This window comes from Capricornis sumatraensis, chromosome 17, assembly GCF_032405125.1.
Source record: "Capricornis sumatraensis isolate serow.1 chromosome 17, serow.2, whole genome shotgun sequence".
NCBI classification, from domain to species: domain Eukaryota; kingdom Metazoa; phylum Chordata; class Mammalia; order Artiodactyla; family Bovidae; genus Capricornis; species Capricornis sumatraensis.
In genome coordinates this window covers 17,327,812-17,349,317 of record NC_091085.1, presented here as the reverse complement: position 1 = coordinate 17,349,317, position 21,506 = coordinate 17,327,812, and the positions used below count along the sequence as shown (strand labels likewise).

At 43.3% G+C, this 21,506-nt stretch overlaps 1 protein-coding gene across 2 annotated transcripts in view; it reads right to left on the bottom strand.

Moving 5' to 3' along the window:
• Positions 1–5,120: 5,120 nt before the first annotated feature.
• The window catches only part of NR3C2 (nuclear receptor subfamily 3 group C member 2), a 420,091-nt gene continuing 403,705 nt past the window's right edge, over positions 5,121–21,506 (bottom strand). For both annotated transcript variants that reach the window (XM_068989925.1, XM_068989926.1), the window contains one exon: positions 5,121–5,276. In XM_068989925.1, the coding sequence (XP_068846026.1) occupies positions 5,121–5,276 (156 nt within the window). The remainder of the gene's footprint in view (positions 5,277–21,506) is intronic.

Here is a 21,506-nt window from a genome sequence, read left to right as displayed (position 1 = left end):
CCAAGAGACTTGCACTTTGGACTTCGGCAATAAGTGCATGGGATTCATTGAGGCTGCTCAATACCATGCGTTACAGTTTCTGGATTTTTCCTTCCTTCGATGGTTTAACAGCTGCAGGTGGAGCAGCTCGGAGTGTGGGCAGAACATGATCTGACTCAGTTCAAGCAAGTTTTCACCACAACCCTCTCTGGATCAGGCTGGACCAGGGCATGAAGATCCAAAGAAATGGTTTTTTCTGGCCATGGAAAACTTGAAAATCACTGTCTTGGCAACATAAATTCTATGAAAAATACCTAAGTTGTGCATGGCACATTGGTTGAATTATCCCAAATTTCATCCCTCACTGGATGCATGCCCTTTATGGGTAACCCTCCCATGTGAACTATGGGCTTGACTTCGTAATTTGCTTTGGCCAACAAAACAGAGGCAAACTTGATGCAATTAGAAGCTTGAAAAGTGCTATACATTTCCACTGTCCTAGAGCCTTGCTTATACCATGAAAATATGCCCAGATGGCCTGCTAGAGGAGAGGCTGCATGGAGCAAAACTAGCTCAGACTAGTTGGCTACATGACCAGCCCAACCAAGCCCAGCCTGGCCCAGACCAGCAGCACTTCCCCCGCTAGCTAACTTAGGAGAATAATGAATGATGGTTGCTTTAAAGCACTCAGTGTTTGGGTGGTTTGCAGCAAACTGCTACTGTGCTCCTTCATTCACTGCTTTGGATGCAGGTTTGGTCTGAGAGTCCCTTGGCCAGCAAGAGATCAAACCAGTCATTCCTAAAGGGAATCAGTCCTGAATGTCCACTGGAAAAGATCCTGATGCTGGGAAAGATTGAGGGCAAGAGGAGAAGCAGGTGACAGAGGATGGGTGTTGAATGGCATCACCAACTCAATGGACATGAGTTTGAGCAAACTTCGGAAAGTAGTGACGGACAGGGAAACCTGGAGTGCTACAGTCTATGGTGTTGCAATGAGTCGGACACGACTTAGCAACTAACAACAGGTTTGGTCTGTGTTGAATGTTAAAATCCTGTTTTACTCTTCTCTTATCCAACATTATTTTTGGAAGCCGCTGCTTTATTTCCAAGAAAATTGCTGCAACAGCAATTGGATGATTTGAAATTAACGTGGAGATACTTGTAATCAAGTCATTTTAGTCTGTGGACATCTGAAGTTTATCAAAAAGCATGTGGAGCTGCCCTGAAGAAGGAAATGGCACCCCACTCCAGTGTTCTTGCCTGGCAAATCCCATGGATGGAGGAGCCTGGCGGGCTGCAGTCCATAGGGTTGCAAAGAGTCCAGACACAACTGAGAGACTCACACACATGTAAAGCTGACTTTAAAATAAGGGAATGTTGTTTTCTATTTGTTTGAGGGACACTTATAACAAACCCCTAACTATATATGCATCACTATGCATAATTTTTACTGCTTTGGCGTACAGTGGCTGGCTGGCTTGCTCAGCAGCAGAAACTAAGTTCTTAGCTAATGATTCCTAAATGTGCAGGTGGATCCTTTGGGTCTGAGAGCATGTTAAGACCTTCCTAGAAATACAGGAAGGTTCCTGGCTCATTGACCCAGGAACAAGCCTGCTCTATGAAGAAAGAGTACTCACTTTAACCAAAGGTGCACATCCAAGGGGCCCCATGTCTAGCCGTGCAGACTCACAGACCATGATGGCTTTTGTTTAAAGTTAGAGGCTCTCTGTGAGAAACCCTGTTCCCTCATAGGTCAGACTGCATACATTCTAAGATGTAAAATTCTTTTCGTTTTCAATAAATTTTTACAAACAAATCTGTGCACAAAGCTCAAAAGTTTTTTTCCTGCGCTGTGTCTCACGACTAATGTTGTGTTTCAGAAATAGATCAGTTGTATTAAAGCAAAGTTGTGTTTAACCGTCAGTCTTCTAGTTTGACTGATCCGTCACTTAAATGACACATTAAAAATGACACATGAATTTCTCTTGTGGGAAATACGTGTTTTCTAGTTTTCAGATGAGCTGATAATTCCTGACTGCTCTTTTGTGGTCTGTATTGCTGAATGAGGTCCAGAGGAGCAGCCTGTAAGGAATGTGAGGAGCATTATGACTGATGGCTGATGGAGTTTCTTGACAGCCCAAGAGGACCTGGGGTGAGAATAAGACTCCACTGTGTGGAGGAGGACCTGGGAATGAGACGGGGCATCTGGTGTACTCAGGTGAGTCTGTCAACAAGCTTCCATGTGGTTGTGAAGATAAATGAGGCCATGTACGTATCGAATTTAGTGGCTACATCAGCAGTAATTATTGTTATAAAATTGTCATGGGGTATATTTCCGTGAACCAAATATTAGCACTAAGAAACAAAACATTTAACCAGTTCCCCCAAAGAGTAATTAATATGTGGATAACACAGGGCTTCCTAACATGGGTAGGGCGTGGGCATAGTGATTCCATCTTGGATGTAGGCAGAGGGGCATATGATCCATATTTAAAAGGCCACAAAAATCCATGTATTCCTATAGACGTTCAAATGAACTGTTTCCAAAACAACAGGTGATTAAAGTAAAGGATTTATTGTAATCTGCTTACAGTCCTTTGCAAAGACAGACATATGTTTTTGCATAAAGATATAAATTGCTTCATTTTAAACTAATTTAGTGTGGTTTTTTTAATTATATGAAGAAGTTTCGGTGAATTATGAATTGTACCAAACCAAGATTTTAAAGAGCAATATGGTACAAAAATAAGAGCAGACAGACAATTTGGACTGGGACAGGCATTCAACAGTGGATTTAGAATATGGCTTTGCTGTTTACTCAAGCAAAGTTACCCGGAGACACACACAGAGTCAGTAACTTTGTTAATACAAAAAGCTGATGCAGACTGTCTCCATCCCAAACCCGGTTACGTCGAAATTCTGATTTCATGAAAAGTCAGTCTGAGCTAAAAGCTGCTCTTATGAAGCCATTTCTTTCCCAGAAACCCCCAGTCTGCATGCGGTGTATTTATCGCCTTCCAAGTGTGGCTTTCATATTGCTGTGCATGTAAGTTGACTGTATGGAGAGATCTGCCTATAAATTAAATTCCTGAAATTGCAAATTATGTAAGAAAAAACTCCTCTGTCTGAGTGCAGCTTTCACAGGTTTCCCCTTGCATAAGGCAGGTGTCTTCTGAGAGACAGGGTAATGTTGCCTGCATGGTGAACCCTGGAGAAAAGGGTTGATCCCAGCGCTGCCATCTCCCGGCCTTGGGGTTCCCCAGCTCTAGCTTTTAGGTTTTGGAAAAGAATAAGATTTCACTGAGTAACTGATGATTATCATCACTTTTCCAAGATTAATTTGGCCTCTATTCAAAGCAGTTTATTTAGTGCAATCATATTAAGTAAGTTTCCCCAAAGATATATATATATATATGTTTGTGATTTGGGGCAAGAGAAAAAGCCATAAATTGCCTCAGTGCCAAACAGATTAGTGAATTAAAAATTTTAGTGCCACTGTCTTGCTTTTATGATCTGTAGTGTTTTTTTTTTTCCCAAAACTGTTTACATATAAAATTTTATTTTTAAAACCTACCTTTTAAAAATCTAAAAACCCTCTAATTATCGTGCGGTCTCCACGCTGTTCTGACTGAACTGTGCCCAGGGGCATCTTCCGAGGGCTTCCTGCCACGACCTACGTGTTCCTGTGACCAGTTCCAGGAGTGCAACACCCCCTTCTGTGACCGGAAGTGAACATTTCACCTTTTGCAGACAGAGAGAGTGCATGGAATTTTCCCCCGCCCCCTGAAAGCAGAAAATTCGATTTCTAAATTGGGATGAGGATGAGCACTCTGAGCCACAGCCTTTCCAGTCTCTCTCCTAAAGTGGACTCTGCTTCTTGAGGGGAAAGAGGCAGCTTTCCTAAAGCCACCGCACTCCTGGGACATCCTCTCACAGGGGTGTCGTCGAAGGACGCCTTCAAGGAGCTGCAGACAGCACGCTGCGCTGTCCCCACTGGAAGGAGGATGGAGCCGAAGCTGGAAAATGCACTCTAGTCCCACGAACACCCCAAGCGGGAGACCAAGGACGAAACGAAAGGACAGAAGAAGTAGAAAGGCTTGGAGACAACCAAGAGGTTTAAGTGTGGTTATTTACAACAGAGACTGTAAAATGGTAAATTAGATATGAAGCTAAAAAAGGCACAGCTTTCCCTTTCTTAAATACACTGTAAACGGTTCATGATGCATGCACAACATTTCACTTTACAAAAAAAAATTTTTTTTACCTTGTTGGTTTAGACAAAGATAGTACTTAAATAGTCTCCAGCAAAATAGAATTCTTTCAAAAATACTTTCCCATTCATCCTATTAACCATTAAAGTTTTTTTTTGTATGTGTCTCATTTACAAAAGTCCCTTATACCTTAGTTTAGGTCCTTCACAATTTATACATACAATAATGTACAGCACAGCAAAAGACTGCAAAACTTATCTGTAAAGCCAACACAACAGATACTAGAAATTGAAACCAAGGCATTTTTCTGAACATCTTATCCATTCTAATTAAATAATAAGTGGAGAGGGTGTGGATACCAGTGATGCAGAAAGACGTGGGTGAAGACGCACCCCGAGGGAGCTGCCAGTCCACCCCACGTGCTCCGTTATTACACAACAGGAATCTGTATATGTTTTTTCTTTTTTTTTTTAAATAACAAAAGAATATTAATGCCCCATATTGACTATACGTTTTTATGTGCAAACCAAGGGTGAGCTTGAAAAAGTTCGTTAGTTCTTGAACCCTTTTAACACAAGCGAACGATCCCAGAAACGACATGGCATAGTTAAAACTTCCATCTGTTAAAATATCAAAATCAGAAAGTTATTGACTAGATATGGCTTTTCATCCAGAGGAACAGGAACATGTTTCTAAGCGCTGGGGGTTGGAGAAGGAAGAACCTTCCAGACTGTGCAGGTCTCGCCAAAGCCGCGTCACCCTGCCTGCCTGCCTCCCAACCCTTGACATGATTTTCAACTTGAGAAACTGCTGAACAAGTGGGAATAAACCATCACGTGTGTCAAAAATAGGATTTTTCTTGGGTCCTTCGTGGGTGTGGAACAACACGGGGAAACTTAAGGCAAAGTTCTTCTTGTGAGGCGTCTCCCGTCACTTCCTGTGAAAGTAAAGGGTCTTGGCGTTCCCGGACTCCACCTTTGGCAGCTGGTCACTGATGATCTCCACCAGCATGGCCGGGAACTCCACTTTCAGGGCCTGGGACTCCCGGAAGGTGTAGAAACAAAATTCCAACAAGTCGCTCACCAGCTGCAACAGACAGACAGAGGGCCATGATGTCAAAGCCTGATTCCCACTCGGGCCTGCAGCCGGGGCAACGTTCATAAACCCGACTGTGTCTACGAAGCCGCCCAGCTCATGTGGCTAAGTCATCCATCTTGGGGGAGGAAGGAGGATGTACCTGCTGCGTGGAATATGCCTTTTGTGCAAAACAGACTCCAGTGGAGCTCTGTCAGGGTTGACTCCTAAACATTATCAGTGGCTCAGGGCCAGTAAGAGTCCAGAGTGGCTGCAAACATCACTGACTCTCACTTGTAAGTGTGCAGTTGGGTGGGGCAGGCATTAGTACGTGTGTGTAGCTCTGGACCCTGGCACTGAGCCTTCCCCAGCCTGTAAGGCCTGACCGGGCCCTGCCAGTGGAGTTGCGGCTGCTGGGGGGTCCAGACTCCCTTCAGGACCCCGGTCCTGAGCTGGGGGCTGAGAGGCCTGTCTTAAGGTGGAATTGACATATAACTTGGTGGGAGTTTAAGGTGTACAAGGGGTAGATTTGACACACTTATAATATTGCAACATGAACACCTCTATTAAGGTACATTGTTACCATTTCTTTTTCATGGTGAGAACTTTTAGATCTCACTTAGCAGCTTTCCAGTGTATAATACAGCATTATTACCATAGCCACCATGCTGTATACTAGATCCCCAGAACTTGTTCCTCTTATAACTGGAAATCTGTACTCTTTGACCGATATCTCATTTCCCCCACCTTCTGGTAACCACCATTCTACTGTCGCTATTCGTTAGCTTTTTAGGTTCCACATGTAAGTGAGGTTGTACAGTATTCGTTAGCTTTTTTAGTTCCACATGTGAGTGAGGTTGTACAGGAGTTGTCTAATTTATCTCACCGAGCATAAGCCTCCCTGGGTTTCCCTGGTGGCTTGGATTAGGTAAAGAATCCGCCTACAATGCTGGAGACCTGGGTTTGATCCCTGGGTCGGGAAGATCCCCTGGAGGAGAGCATGGCAACCCACTCCAGTGTTCTTGCCTGGAGAAGCCCCATGGAGAGGGGAGTCTGTGGGCTACAGTCCAAGGGTTGCAAAGGGTCAGACACGACTGAGCGACTAAGCACAGCACAGTCTTCCCTAGATGCATCCATGTTGTTGCAAACAGTGGCGTCTCCTTGTTTCTCATGGCTGGATAATATTCCTGTGTGTGTATAATATATATTGATGTATTATATATTATAATATTATCTTTATCCATTCATCCATTCTCAGTCACTCTGAGAACACGAAAGCATCAAGGGAAACTGTCTTGCCACCTGTCCAGCCATCTTCCCTCCTCTGTGACCCAAGGACTTTGCTGTCCTCCTGGATCTGAACTACTCCCAATTCTGTCAGGTGAAAAAAAAAAGACAAACCCACAAATGCAGTATAGCATTACTGGTTGCTTACTAGGAATATAATTTCAAAGGAGAAAGTATATATTCTAATTTTTCTTGAGTTAATTCCCTATCCTATTATGGGGAAAATGACTTTTGGTCATTTCCCACTGTATTAAAATAGGTAACATTAACATAATGTCTAAAATAACTGCCATCTTAATAAAGTGATTTTCACTTTATTAAGTGAAAATCTGTAACTTTCCCTCAAGATTAAAAAAAAGGCAATCTGCAGGCTTACACTGAGTCAGGTAGTAAATAATTGTGGTAAAGGCCTTCAAAACAAACCAGGAATCTCAGAAAACCCAGTATCTGATGCTTCTGTTTGTGCCGGAATATGCCCTCAGTCTGCAGACTGTTATCTCCCTAGGCAGGTTCCAAGGACTGAACTCTGTACCCACAAAAAGTTGAGGCCTCACAGCCTGTGAGACAGCGTGAGGCACTCTGCTCTGGCTTATTCGGGCACACACATGCTTGCTTAGTGAATGGTAGGCTTCAGCTTCCCCATCTGTCAAATGGGGGCAAGAAGAGTATCCTGCGGCTATTGGGACATCCCTGCTGGTCCAGTGGTTAAGACCCCCCTGTTGTGCCCAGAGTCCGAGTCCCCAGAACTGAGAGAGTAAGACATCCACAGCAATGCAGAAGCATGAAGGGGTTTATTACTAGCTCGAGCCAGGGCCCAGGTTTCATCCAGCACAGTGGGATCCGACAAGGGCCCTGAGTTTTGAATCACATATACTTTTATACAGATGCCTGGAAGGTGTTGCTCTTCTCAGTCAGGGGATCCTGGACGAGCCCCCAAATGCTATGCCCAAGGTCCCAGTCCCCAGAACTGATAGAACAAGACACCCACAGCGATGCAAACGCAAAAAGGGAATTTACTGCTAGCTCGAGCCAGGGCCCTTGCTCCACTCCACTGCGTTGGATGAAACTTGGGCCCTGGCTCGAGCTAGCAATGAATTCCCTTTTTGCGTTTGCCTTGCTGTGGACGTCTTGTTCTCTCAGGTCTGGGGATTGGGACCTTGGGCATAACACCCCCATGCTTCCAATGCAGGGGGCACGGATTTGATCCCTGGTCAGGGGACTAAGAGCCCACATGCCGTGTGGCACAGCCCCCCCAAAAAAGTATCTGCTGCATGCGGTTGCAGGAGTGACTGAATCTGTGAACTGGCATGGAGTAAGCACTGAACAGGTACCAATTCGCAATCATCCTTTCCCTCTTCCCAAACTCCGGAGGCGGCCCTAAGATGGCGGAGGAATAGGACGGGGAGACCACTTTCTCCCCACAAATTCATCAAAAGAACATGTAAGCGCTGAGTAAATTCCACAAAACAACTTCTGAATGCCAGCAGAGGACATCAGGCACCCAGAAAAGCAGCTCATTGTCTTTGAAAAGAGGTAGGAAAAAATATAAAAGACAAAAAAAAGGGACAAAAGAGGTAGGGATGGAGCTCTGTCCCAGGAAGGGGGTCTTAAAAAGAAGTTTCCAAACACCAGGAAGCACTCTCCCTGCCGAGTCTGTGGCGAGCCTTGGAAGCGCAGAGGGCAACATAACAGGGAGGAAAAATAAATAATTAAACCCCGCAGATTACGAGCCCAACGGTAACTCCCCCAGCGGAGCAGCAGCGAAGACGCCTGCATCCGCCACTAGCAAGCAGGGGCTGGGGCTGCATTGCTTAGAGTAAGGATCGGGCCGGAATGCCCCGAGGGTAATCACAGCGAACTAACTTGGGCTAGCAAACCCTCTTCCCAAACTCCTTCCACCATCTTTGCTCTGCAAACTAGGACACAGTTTGCAAGACCTGCTCTGGAGCATCTTTGTGTAACTTGGTTCTCAGGCCCCCCCTTCTATAAAATATGAGATGTGGGAACTTTACGTTTTGGCCTTTCCTGGATAGAGACTCTTGAACGAGATCTGCAATGGCAAATTGCTTGATTGTTTCAGGTGGTGGGCCAGCGGCTGCGAGAACTAAAAGCCATGCTGGGTCTTGCTCACCGTACTTGGTGCCACAGAGAAGTCTCACCGTGGGTGGCAAGGCATGCCTGTCAGTGGCGCCGGCCGAGGGCACCTGGGGCCTAGTTTATGTTCACCCTGGTCTCTGCCCCTGCTGCTCCCGAGCAGGACAGCAGAGCTCTGCCACACCCGACATGTCTTTGGGGATGGGACGGGCTCACATCCAGAGAGAAAGGCTCCCCGTGGCTCAGAGCGTCTGGGGAGAGCTGAGGTCTTACCCACCTCTCATCCATCCATCCCAGTGAGGGCACCTACCCCAGACCAGGTGCTGGGACCCTCAGTGGATACAACAGAGTCCTGTTCTACTGGGAGGAGACATCAGCACAGGAGGTCAGGTGTGGACGGTGGCCAGAGTGAAAAGGGGATCTTGGTACGTGGCCCAAGGACGGTGGAGTGGGGTCTCTCAGTGGACTCAGAGCAGCAGGAAGCTTGTGGGCGGCACCTGCTGGCAGACAGACTACATCCCTGACGCGTCAGCTGAGGGCCAGGGCCCCTTAGGGGTTTATGTTTGCAAATAGGCAACAGCATTGGTGACTTCTGTATGCGATGAGAGACGAGGAAGCAGAGGCAGCCAGTCCATGAACCTGAAGAAGCACGCAGGGAGTGCCTCTGTGAGTCTGTAAATGGGGACAGGCCCCCTGTCTTTACCAGCCACGTGAGCATCACCTAGGAGATGCGGAGCAACTGGACCAGATGGAGAGACTGCAGGCCCGGGGCTCGGCGGGCGTTCCTGACAGGTTGGTTGGGGGCAAGTGTCCTAGGTGCTACTTGTGACCCTGCATATTATAATGAGGGGCTGGCATTTCCTGCCCACCCCTGGACCATGGGCAAGGAAAGCAGCTTGCTTCCAGGCATGAGCTATACCCAGGGCTTCTGTTCAAAAGAGATGTCAGCTGCCGAGGGAGGGGGGCCCCATTAGCACTAACCGCTCTTAGGAAAGGGTTCACTGCTTGCTCTTGGGGTGGCCAAGATGTCCAGAAGCCCCCAGGAGATACCAGAAGGTGCTAGCTGCCTCATACGCCTGCCTGACTCACTGCCCTCGAAGGGCTGCAACGCTCTGAAGACCCCAACCCAGCAGAACCTGGGCTGGTGGCTGCAGTTGGTGGGGTCAGGGAACATCTGAGAATAAAAGCCAGGAGCCCCTGGTCCAGGCTGTAGAACCTGCCTGCCAGGCACCTGCTGACCCACAGCGCCCTCCCACAGCCAGAGCACCAGGTGCCCCTGGCCCTTCAAAGATGCTGAGGCGCCTGCTGCTGCAGTAGGTACAAGGAACCATCCCTCCTGGAGAAAAACAAGGCACAGGAAGAGCGAGGCTGCAGATGCTCAGAGCAGGAGGCGGGGACTAGAGCAGGAGGCGGGGACTAGAGCAGGAGGCGGGGACTAGAGCAGGAGGCGGGGACTAGAGCAGGAGGCGGGGACTAGAGCAGGAGGCGGGGACTAGAGCCTGAGAGCTAGGGATTCACGTTTTGTTGCATCGGCAGGGGTGCTGACCCAGCAGAATGTACACCAGTTCCTGGACAAACTGCTGTGTCCTGGCAACACATCTACTGGTCATGCTGCACACAAGCACGAGTCTCCTGGGTGTCAGCCCGCACGTGCAGCGTGGGGCTTCTCTGTCCGAGCCCAGAGGAGCCAGGAAACTCAGGGACAATGAGGTATGTGTGATGCACGTCCCTCACGAGGCACCGTCCTGTCCTCTGCCCCAGGCACAGACAGTTGGTGGGGGCGGGCAGGCCACAGCCAACAACCTGGAAGGTCAGTAAGTACAAGGCTAGAAGGGGTCACGAAGCCCAGTTATAATCAGCAATGAGAGTCCACACAAACTCTGCTGACCAGAAGAGAATGGCACGGTATATTTAAAGCACTGAAAGGGAAAAATCTACAACCAAGATTATTGTACCCAGCAAGGATCTCATTCAAAATTGATGGAGAAATAAAAAGGGACGTATATAGTCAAGAAATACAAGAGAAGAAAAAGATCTACAAAATCAACCCCAAACAATTAAGAAAATGGCAATAGGAACATACATATCAGTAATTACTTCAAATGTAAACAGATTAAATGCTCCAACCAGAAGACACAAACCAGCTGAACAGATACAAAAACAAGACCCATATATGTGCTGTCTACAAGAAACCCCCTTAGAACCTCAAGACACACATAGACTGAAAGTGAGAGGATAGAAAAATATATTCCATGCAAATAGGAAGCAAAAGAAAGCTGGAGTAGCAATCAATCCTCATCTAAGACAAAATAGACCTTAAAGAACATTACAAGAGATAAGGACACTACACAATGATCAAGGGATCAATCCAAGAGGAAGACATAAGAACTGTAAATATCTATGCACCTCAAATAGGAGCACCTCAATACATAAGCACCAGCAGACATAAAAGGAGAAACTTACAGTAACACATTAATAGTAGGAGACTTTAACCCCTCACTCACACCAATGGACAGGTCATCAGAACAGAAAATTAATAAGGAAACACAAGTCTTAAGTGATACATTAGATGAGATGGAACTCACTGATATCTTCAGGACATTCCATCCAAATGTAGAAAAATATACCACCTTCTCAAGTGCACATGGAACATTCTCCAGGATAGACCACATCTTGGGTCACAAGTCAAGCCTCAGGAAATTTAAGAAAATTGAAATCATATCAAGCATCTTCTCTGACCACAATGCTATGAGATTAGATGTCAATTACAAGAAAAAAAAACTTGTAAACACACAAACACATGGAGATTAAATGTTTCTAAATAACCAACAGGTTACTGAAGAAATCAAAAGGGAAATCAAAAAATTTCTAGAAACAAATGACAATGAAAACACAACTCAAAACCTATGGGATACAGCAAAAGCAGTTTTAAGAAGGAAGTTTATAGCAATATAACCCTACCTCAAGAAACACTGAACAGACAACCTAAATTTATACCTAGAACAACTGGGAAAAAAAAGAATAAAAATCCCCTAAAATTAATAGAAGGAAAGAAATCATAAAGATCAGAGCAGAAACAAAAGAAAAAGAAATGGAAGAAACAATAGTAAAGATTAATTAAAACTAAAAGCTGGTTCTTTCAGAAGATAAAATTGACAAACCTTTAGCCAGACTCTTCAAGAAAAAAAGAATCAAATCAACAAAATTAGAAATGAAAAAGGGGAGGCTAGAACAGACAATGCAGAAATACAAAGGATATTAAGAGACTATTATGAACAACTATATGGCAACAAAATGGACAACCTGCAAGAAACGGACAGATTCTTTGAAAAGTTCAACCTTCCAAGACTGAACCAAGAAAAAACAGAAATTATGAACAACTCAATTACAAGCATGGAAATTGAAGCTGTGATCAATAATCTCCCAAAAAACAAAAGCCCAGGACCAGATGGCTTCACAGGAGAATTCTATCAAACATTTGCCTATCCTTCTAAAACTCTTTCAAAAAACTGCAGAGGAAGGAACATTTCCAAAACTCATTCTACAAGGCCACCATCACCCTGATGCTAAAACCAGACAAAGACAACACAAAAAAAGAAAACTATAGGCTAATATCACTGATGAACATAGATGCAAAAATCCTCAACAAAACTTTAGTAAACAGAATTCAGCAACACATCAAAAAGCTCATACACCATGATCAAGCTGGGTTTATTCCAGGGATGCAAGGATTCTTCAATATATGCAAATCAATCAATATTATACACAATATTAACAAATTGAAAGATAAAAACCACATAATAACCTCAATACATGCAGAAAAAGCCTTTGACAAAATTAAGCACCCATTTATGATTAAAACTCTTCAAAAAATGGGCATAGAAGGAACCTACCTCAACACAGTAATGGCCATATATGATAAGCCTACAGCAAACATTATTCTCAATGGTGAAACAGTGAAAGCATTCCCCCTAAGATCAGGAAGAAGACAAGGGTGTCCACCTTCACCACTACTAGTCAACATAGTTCTGGAGTCCTCGCTACAGCAATCAGAGAAGAAAAATAAACAAAAGGAATCCAGATCAAAAAAAGAAAAAATAAAGCTCTCACTGTTTGCAGATGACATGATACTGTACGTAGAAAACCCTGAAGACAGTATGACTAGAGCTAATCAGTGAATTTAGCAAAGTTGCAGGATACAAAATCAATACACAGAAATCATTTGTATTTCTATATACTAACAACGAAAAATCAGAAAGAGAAATTAAGGAATCGATTCCATTCACCACTGCAACAAAAAGAATTAAATATCTAGGAATAAATTTACCTAAGGAGACAAACTACACAGAAAAGTATAAGACACTAATAAAAGAAATTAAAGACAACAAATAGATGGGGAGATATTCCTTGTTCCTGAGTAGGAAGAATCAATATTGTGAAAATGACTATACTACTGAATGCAATCTACAGATCAAATGTGATCCCTATCGAATTACCAATGGCATTTTTCACAGAACTAGGGAACAAAAAATTTCACAGTTCATATGGGAACATAAAAGACCCTGAATAGCCAAAGCAGTCTTGAGAAAGAAGAATGGAGCTGGAGGAATCAACCTTCCTGACTCCAGATTATACTACAAAGCTACAGTCATCAAGACAGTATGGTACTGGCACAAAGACAGAAATATAGACCAATGGAACAAGATAGAAAGCTCAGAAATAAACCCATGCACCTATGGGGTGGGTACCTTATTTTTGACAAAGGAGGCAAGAATATACAATGTGGCAAAGGCAGCCTCTTCAATAAATGGTGCTGGGAAACTGGACAGCTACATGTAAAAGAATGAAATTAAAACACTTCCCAATACCAAACACAAAGATATACTCAAAATGGATTAAAGACCTAAATGTAAGACCAGAAACTAAAACCCTTAGAGGAAAACACAGACATAGAAAAACTCGATGACATAAATCAAAGCAAGATCCCTCTATGACCCACCTCCTGGAGTAATGGAAATAAAAACAAAAGTAAACAAGTGGGACCTGATTAAACTTAAAAGTGTTTGCACAGCAAAGGAAACTATAAGCACAGTGGAAAGACAAACCTCAGAATGGGGAAAAATAATAGCAAATGAAACAACTGACAAAGGATTAACTTTCAAAATATACAAGCAGCTTATGCAACTCAATACCAAAAAAAAAAACAGCTCAAACAAAAGTGGAACAAGATCTAAACAGACATTTCTCCAAAGACGACATACAGATGGCTGACACACACATGAAAAGATGCTCAACATCGCTCATTATTAGAGAAATCAAAACTACAATGAGGTATCACCTCACACTGGTCAGAATGGCCCTCATCAAAAATCTATAAACAATAAATGCTGGAGAGGTTGTGGAGAAAAAGGAACGCTCTTGCACTGTTGGTGGGAATGTAAATTGATACAGCCATTATGAAAGACAGTATGGAGATACCCTAAAAAACTAGGAATAAAACCACCATATGACTTGGCAATCCCATTCCAAGGCATATACCCTGAGGAAACCAAAATTGAAACAGACACATGTATCCCACTGTTCACTGCAGCATTATTTACAGTAGCTAGAACATGGAAGCACCTAGATGCCCATCAACAGATGAATGGATAAAGAAGCTGTGGTACATATACACGATGGAATATTACTCCGCCATAAAAAGGAACACATTTGAGTCAGTTCTAATGAGGTGGATGAACCAAGAACCTATTATATGGAGTGAAGTGAGTCAGAAAGAGAAAGATGTCGTATTCTAACACATATATACAGAATCTAGAAAAATGGTACTGAAGAATGTATTTACAGGGCAGCAATGGAGAAACAGAGAGAATAAACTTATGGACATGAGGATAGGGGAGGAGAGGGTGAGATGTATGGAAAGAGTAACATGGAAACTTACATCACAATATGGAAAATAGACAGCCAGGGGGAATTTGCTGTATGGCTCAGGAAACTCAAACAGGGGCTCTGTATCAATCTAGAGGGGTGGGATGGGGCGGGAGATGGGAAGGAGGTTCCAAAGGGAGGGGACATATGTATACCTATGGCTGACTCACACTGACGTTTGACAGAAAACAACAAAATTCTGTAAAGCAATTATCCTTCAATAAATAAATAAATAAATTTATTTTTAAAAAAGGGTCCATATTATTAGGAATCAAAGAAAGCCCTCTGTGTTGACTTTTCATTCTGTAAAAATTACATCTGGTTGGGAGCACAGAAGTTTCGCTGCCTGCTCAGCATGACTGACCGAGAGCCCACGTCAGGGCCACAGCTGTCGGGGGAGGGAGGTGCAGAGAAGCCTCGCAAGGTCACAGGGGGACTAGTGGCTCTCTGCTTGCTCGCCTTGGATGCTACCGGGCTTGGTCAGTGCCTCTTCCCCACTCTCTCCAATGAGTCATCACTGCCTGTGGCAGCCTGACAGCTGGGCCCTGCTCCCACCATGAACTGAGGTTATTTGTTGGGCAGCGGTACACAAGGAGGGTCCAGCCCTGTTGTTCTAAGGTTACAACCAGCGAGCAGCAATGCAGCCCCTGAAAGATACAGCTTCTCTGCAGAAGGTCCCCTGCGTTTTCAACGGCAAATAAATTAGCTGCTGACTCCAGACTTTCACCTAATTAGGATGGAGCTTTTGCTTGAATTGAGCATTGGGTGGGGTGGGGGTGGGGTGGGTGGTTAAGCTTTATTTGCAAAGATCAGAATTCTAGCCAGATATACTGATAGGGGGCAAAAGATACACAGCTTTAGCTCTCAATATTGCAGCAGTAATAGAAACAATCAGCAACCGTTTACCCTCGTTGTTCCAGCAAGAGCCTTGTGAGTGCTGGACAATGATGCAAGGAGTCTGGCCCTTGTTCAAAACCCCTCAGCCTCCATCCAGCATGGGCTAGTGTGGGAGATGCCAGGGTGTGCACAGGTGGGGCCTCTGCAGCTAGGCAGGACTGCTTCTCTCTGGCCGGTGATGTCTTAGCAAAATGAGATGGTAACAAAGCCCCCTCCTACCCTGATTTAGTAGCATTTGCTTCTATATCTAGAAGAAAATATAACCTTTAACAACAAGGTTAGACTCTTTACTCGTGGGTTCCCATGGAAATCCCAGGCCCTGCAGTGGGGCTGCCCTACTGAGTGTTCCTGGCAGGGTCTCCTAGAGGCTGAGTGTAGGAGAGTCCTAAAGGGCCTCCTAGATGCAACTGAGAGAAGCAGCATCAGAAAGAGAGCATCAGAGAGTACATCCGCATCGTGCATCCTCCTTTTTGTCTCCCCTTTGCAGCAAAGCATTAGTCATCCATTTGTGAACAAAAGCTCCTTTGTGGAACTCTGGGACCCTTGGGAGAAGGCCTGCCCACCTGTGCGTCTGGTAGCAGGCAGGCGTATTTTGGCAAGGACTACAAAACCAGTGGAGCAGTGGGCCTGCCTGGAGCCCTCCTGCCATGGTTGAGAAAATACCTGGAGACTGCTGACCTGGCCAGATACCCACCGACAAGGGAGGAAGTGCAGAAAACCAGCCTTCCCAAGGGGAAATGCCAGCATACCGCTGGAGCAATAAACACAAGTGAGTTTGTAAGTACTGGAGATGGAAAAAAGTTTACTAGCGTTCCTCCAACCCCTGGCAACACTGCATGGGGTCAAATTATCAGTTGGCAGCGACCTGTCCCTCAGGGGAAAAGGTGAGTGAGTGCCTGGCTACCTTGCTGTTGCAGGTCACAGCTGGAGAAACCTGTTTCTTTACAGTAACACCCAGAGAACTGAGGTGGACCTCCATGACTGGAAGGAGGAGGGAGGAGACTGGGAAAGAGACAGGTAGGAATATCAAAGGACATTAAAGGCACACATTCTTTAAAGTCCACTCATGAGCGTCTGTGAATACCACACCTGGAGATCTCCCTAGAGAGTCCACAAGTACCCCCAAATCCCCAAGTGCTAAACTCGCAACTCCCCCGACTCTGTGGCTGGCATCTTGTGCACAGACCTAAACGTGGTGCGGCAGGAGGAAGCTCCAGTAGACAGGAAGTGTGCTCAGAAAACAGGCCGGGATCTGTGGGCAGGGGAGAACCCGCAAACTTCTCTAGCAGCACCACCTTCTGGAAACAAAAGAACGGTCTAGGAGTCAGCCCGTGGTGCTGTAAGAATAAGACAGAAAAGCTGAAGAATTCTGCCACCATAGGAAGCAAAAGGAGTGGAAAGATGTACCCACACAAAGGCAGACAAATTTCAATAAAGAGCACCAAAGAACAGAATATCCCATCTGAAGGCAACCAGCAGTAGTTTAAGGCAGTATCTGCCCTTTCAAGTGCAAAAAAATGCAATGTAGAACTGCAAGAAACATGAAAAATCGAGAAAACGTGTCACCCTAAAAGACAGTAATTCCCTGAAAACTGACATCAAAAGCATGGGCTTTTGCAATCTAGCTAAACTCAAGAATAGCTGTTTTGAACAAACTCAGTGAGCTATAAGAGAACTCAGACAATTTAACAAGATTATGAAAAAATACAGGTTAAAAGTGAGTAATTTACCAAAGAAACATTAATCATAAAAAAAGAATCAAGCAGAAATTCTGGAGCTGAGGAGCTCATGGAATGAAATAAAAAATGCTATAGAGAGCATCAGCAGTTGAGCAGAATTAAGGAAGAAATAACAAGTGAGTCAGAAGATTTCAAATACCCATGTTAAAGGAAAAGAATGAAAAATACTGAAGAAAGCCTATGGGATTGGGATTCCATCAAAAACCTAACATTAGAGAAATCAGGGTTCCAGAAGGAGCAGAGAGGGATATGGGGCAGAAAATTTATTTAAAGAAATAGCTGAGAACTTCCCAAACCTGGAGAGAAAAATGGACGTCCAAGTTCACAAGGTTACTCTAAGACACATTATAATGAACCTGTCAAACATCCAAAATAATGAATTCTAAAAACAGCTGGCAGGGGGGTGGGTGGGAGTAGATAGTAACCTGCAAAGGAACTTCCATTAGGCTCTCAGAAGATTTATCAGTAGAAACCCTACAGGTCAGGAGAGAGTGGAATCACATATTCAAACTATTGAGAGAAAAGAACTACCAGCCAAGACCTACCCAGCAAAATTATCTTTCAAATATGCAGGTGAAAAAGACTTTCCAAGACAGACAAAAACTGAGAGTTCATCACCACGAGACCCACCCTGCAAGAAATGCTGAAAGGAGTCCTTTAAGCTGAAATGAACAGATGCTAATCAGGGACATGAAAACACATGACTACAGAACACACTGGTAAAAGGTCAATATACAGTCAAATTTAGAAAATCCCAATTCTGTAAGAGGATGGAATGTCAACCACTTTACTATACAGGTCAAAGGAAAAGTAAATATTAAAGTAATTATTATAGTGACTACAATGTGCTAAAGACACAATGTAAGAAGAGGTAGATAATGACATAAAAATATACAAGTGGAGTTAGGCTGCTATGAACTTAAAATGAACTGTTTCATCTATGCAATGTCTTATGTAAGCCTCATGGTAACCACAGACCAGAAAACCTACAGCAGATGCCCAAGAGATACGAGGGAAACAGCACACCAAAATGGAAAGTTACCGATTTACAAAGACAGGCAGAAACAGAGTGAAAGAAACCATGGAAATACAAAGCAACCAGAAAACAGCAAACAGGAGGGCATTACCAAGTCCTCACATTACCAGTAACAACGCTAAGCATAAATGGACTGAATTTACTATCACAAGACAGAGTGGCTAGATGCGTAAATAATTAAGACCCAGCTATATGCCGCCTACAAGAGGCTCACTTCAGCTTTAAGGCAGCACTCACACAGGCGCAGAGTGAAAGGATGGAAAGAGATGTTCCATGCAAGCAGCATCCAAATGAAAGCGAGAGTAACTATCCTCATAATAGACAAAATAGACTTTAAGTCAAAAATGGTAACAAGAATCAAAGAAGTCAATATATAATGAGAATGTGGCAAATTCATCAAGAAGACATAACCATTGTGTATGTATATACTTACATATGCGATATCAGAGCACCTAAGTATATTAAGCAAATATTAACATATCTGTTGTACATATACAACAATCCAGTAAGAGTAAAGGACTTAAACATCCTACTTTTAGCAATGAAGAGATCATCCAAACTGAAAATCGGTAAGAAAACACTGGACTTGAACCATACACTAATCCAAACAGACCTCAAAGAACATTCCCTCCAACACAGGTAGGATATACATTCATCTCTGGGGGACACGGGACATTCTCCAGGATGGACCATATGATAGTCACAAAACAAGTCTGGGAAAATTTAAGAAGAGCGAAATCATACAAAGAATCATTTCTGACCATAGAGTTATTAAACTAGACATCAGTACAAGGAAAGTCAGAACATCTACAAATCTGTAGAAATTAAACAACACATTCCTAACAACAAATGTGTTAAAGAAGAAATTAAAAGGGAAATTAAACTATATCTTGTTTTTTTTTAATTTTTTATTTTTTAATTTTAAAATCTTTAATTCTTACATGTTGAAAATGGAAACAATATACCAAGACCTATGGGATGCTGCAAGAGCAGTTCTGGGAAGACTTTATGGTGATAAATGCATATATTAAGAAGACAGATCACAGATCTCAAATCAATAACCTAACTTTACACTTCAAGAAAACGGGGAGGGGGGGAAACAAAGTTCAGCAGAATGACAGAAATGACAAAGATCATAATGGAAATAAATGAGATAGAGCTCAGAAAAACAGTAAGAAAAAAACCGTACTGAAACTAAGAGCTAGTTTTTTGAAACAATAAACTGACAAACTTTAGCTAGTTAAAAAAAAAAATAAGGCTCAAAACCTGAAAGAGGAGACATTACAACTGATACTACAAAAATACAATGGATTGTAAGAGACTACTGTGAAAAACAATATGCTAATGAATGGGATAACTTGAAGGAGACAGATAAATTCCTAGAAATACACAACCTAAATTAATCAATAATAGGTAAAGAGACTGAAACAGTAATCAAAAATCTCCAAATATAGACAACCCTGGACCATATGGTTTCACTGGCAAATTCTACCAAACATTTAAAGATTAATGCCAATCCTCCTCAAACTCTTCCTAAAACTGAAGAAGAGGGAATACTTCCAAATTCCTTTTGCCAGGCCAGCATTACTAACACGAAAGCCAAAGATATTACAAGAAAACGAAACTATGGACCAATATCCCTGATGAATATAGATGCAAAAATTCTCAGCAGAATATTAACAAACAGAATTCAACATAACAGTAAAAGGCGTATCACAATGAACTGGGATTTATCTCTGGGATTAAAGACAGTTCAACATAGACAAATCAACAAATGTGGTCCATCCATTCTAAGTCACTTCAGTCACGTTTGACTCTTTGTGGACCTATGGACTGTAGCCCACCAGGCTGCTGTGTCCATGGGATTCTCCAGGCAAGAATATTTGAGTGGGTTCCCATTTCTCTCTCCAGGGGATCTTCCAAACCCGGGGATCAAACCCACATCTCTTAAGTCTCCTGCACTGGCAGGTTCTTTGCTGCTAGTGCCACCTGGGAAGCCCCTAAATGTAGTACACTACATTAACAGAATTAAAACTTACATAATCATCTCAATAAATGCAGAAAAAGCATCTCATAAAATACAACATCCCTTTGTTAGGTAGTTAGAATAGGAAAAAGGAGTCCAGAATGGCAGTGACTAAAAGACAAAGAAGGGAAAAGCCCATGAAAACAGAACTAGTACAACAACAGCCCTCCTGGCTAGCCCAATTTACACAGCGCAGACCCAGGGGGAGGAGGAAAAAACATATAAAAAGAGGAGCCAAAATTGAGTTGGGGGCTTCTCTTCCCTTTGAGGTGTTTGGGTTGGCACGCCCTCACACCTTGAGGATGTATTTTCCTTTGCTTTCTAAATAAAACTGAGCTATAACACAGAGCTGTAACACTGGTCTGTCCGAGAAAATTACACGGGGCTGTAACACTGGTCTGTCCATTGCTTCAAATTTTTGTTGCAACGAGACAGAACCGAGAAAATTATGAACACCCCAACACCTTCATGAAAAGTCTCTCAGCAAACTGTGTATTAAGGGAGAATACCTGAACAAAATAAAGGCCACATATGACAAACTCAGAGCTATTGTTATACTCAATGGAGAAAGACTGGAAGTTTTTCTTCTATTATCAGGAGCAAGGCAAGAGTGCCCACTCTCACCCCTCTTAATCAGTATAGTACTAGAAATCCTATCCAGAACAATAGTTGCTGATGTTCAATTGCTAAGTCATGTGTGAATCTTTGTGGCCCCTGGACTGCAGCATTCCAGGCTCCCCTGTCCTTCACTATCTCCTGGATTGCTCAAATTCACGTCCATTGACACCAAAAGCGTAAGTAAGAAAAGCAAAGTTCAACAAGTACAGCTACATCAAGCTGTAAAGCTTCTGCAGAGCAAAAGAAACAATCAAAAGATGAAAAGGCAAATGATAGGACAGGAGACAATATCTTCAAATCACATATAAGATAAGGGATTAATATCCAAAACATATTAAAAATTCATAACTCAATAATAAGCAATTTAATTGAACAATGGGTAGAGGCACTGAATATACTCTGTTTTTCTAAAGGAGACATCCAAATGGCCAAAGGTACAATGAAAAAGATGCTCCACCTCACTAATCAGGGAAATGTAAATCAAAACCACAGTGAGATACCAACTCCACTGATACCAGATAATGACACCTGTTAGAATCGCTGTCACCAGGAAGAGAAGAGATATGTGTTAGTGAGGATGTGAAGAAAATGGGACCCTGCACACTGTTGCTGGTGGGAAG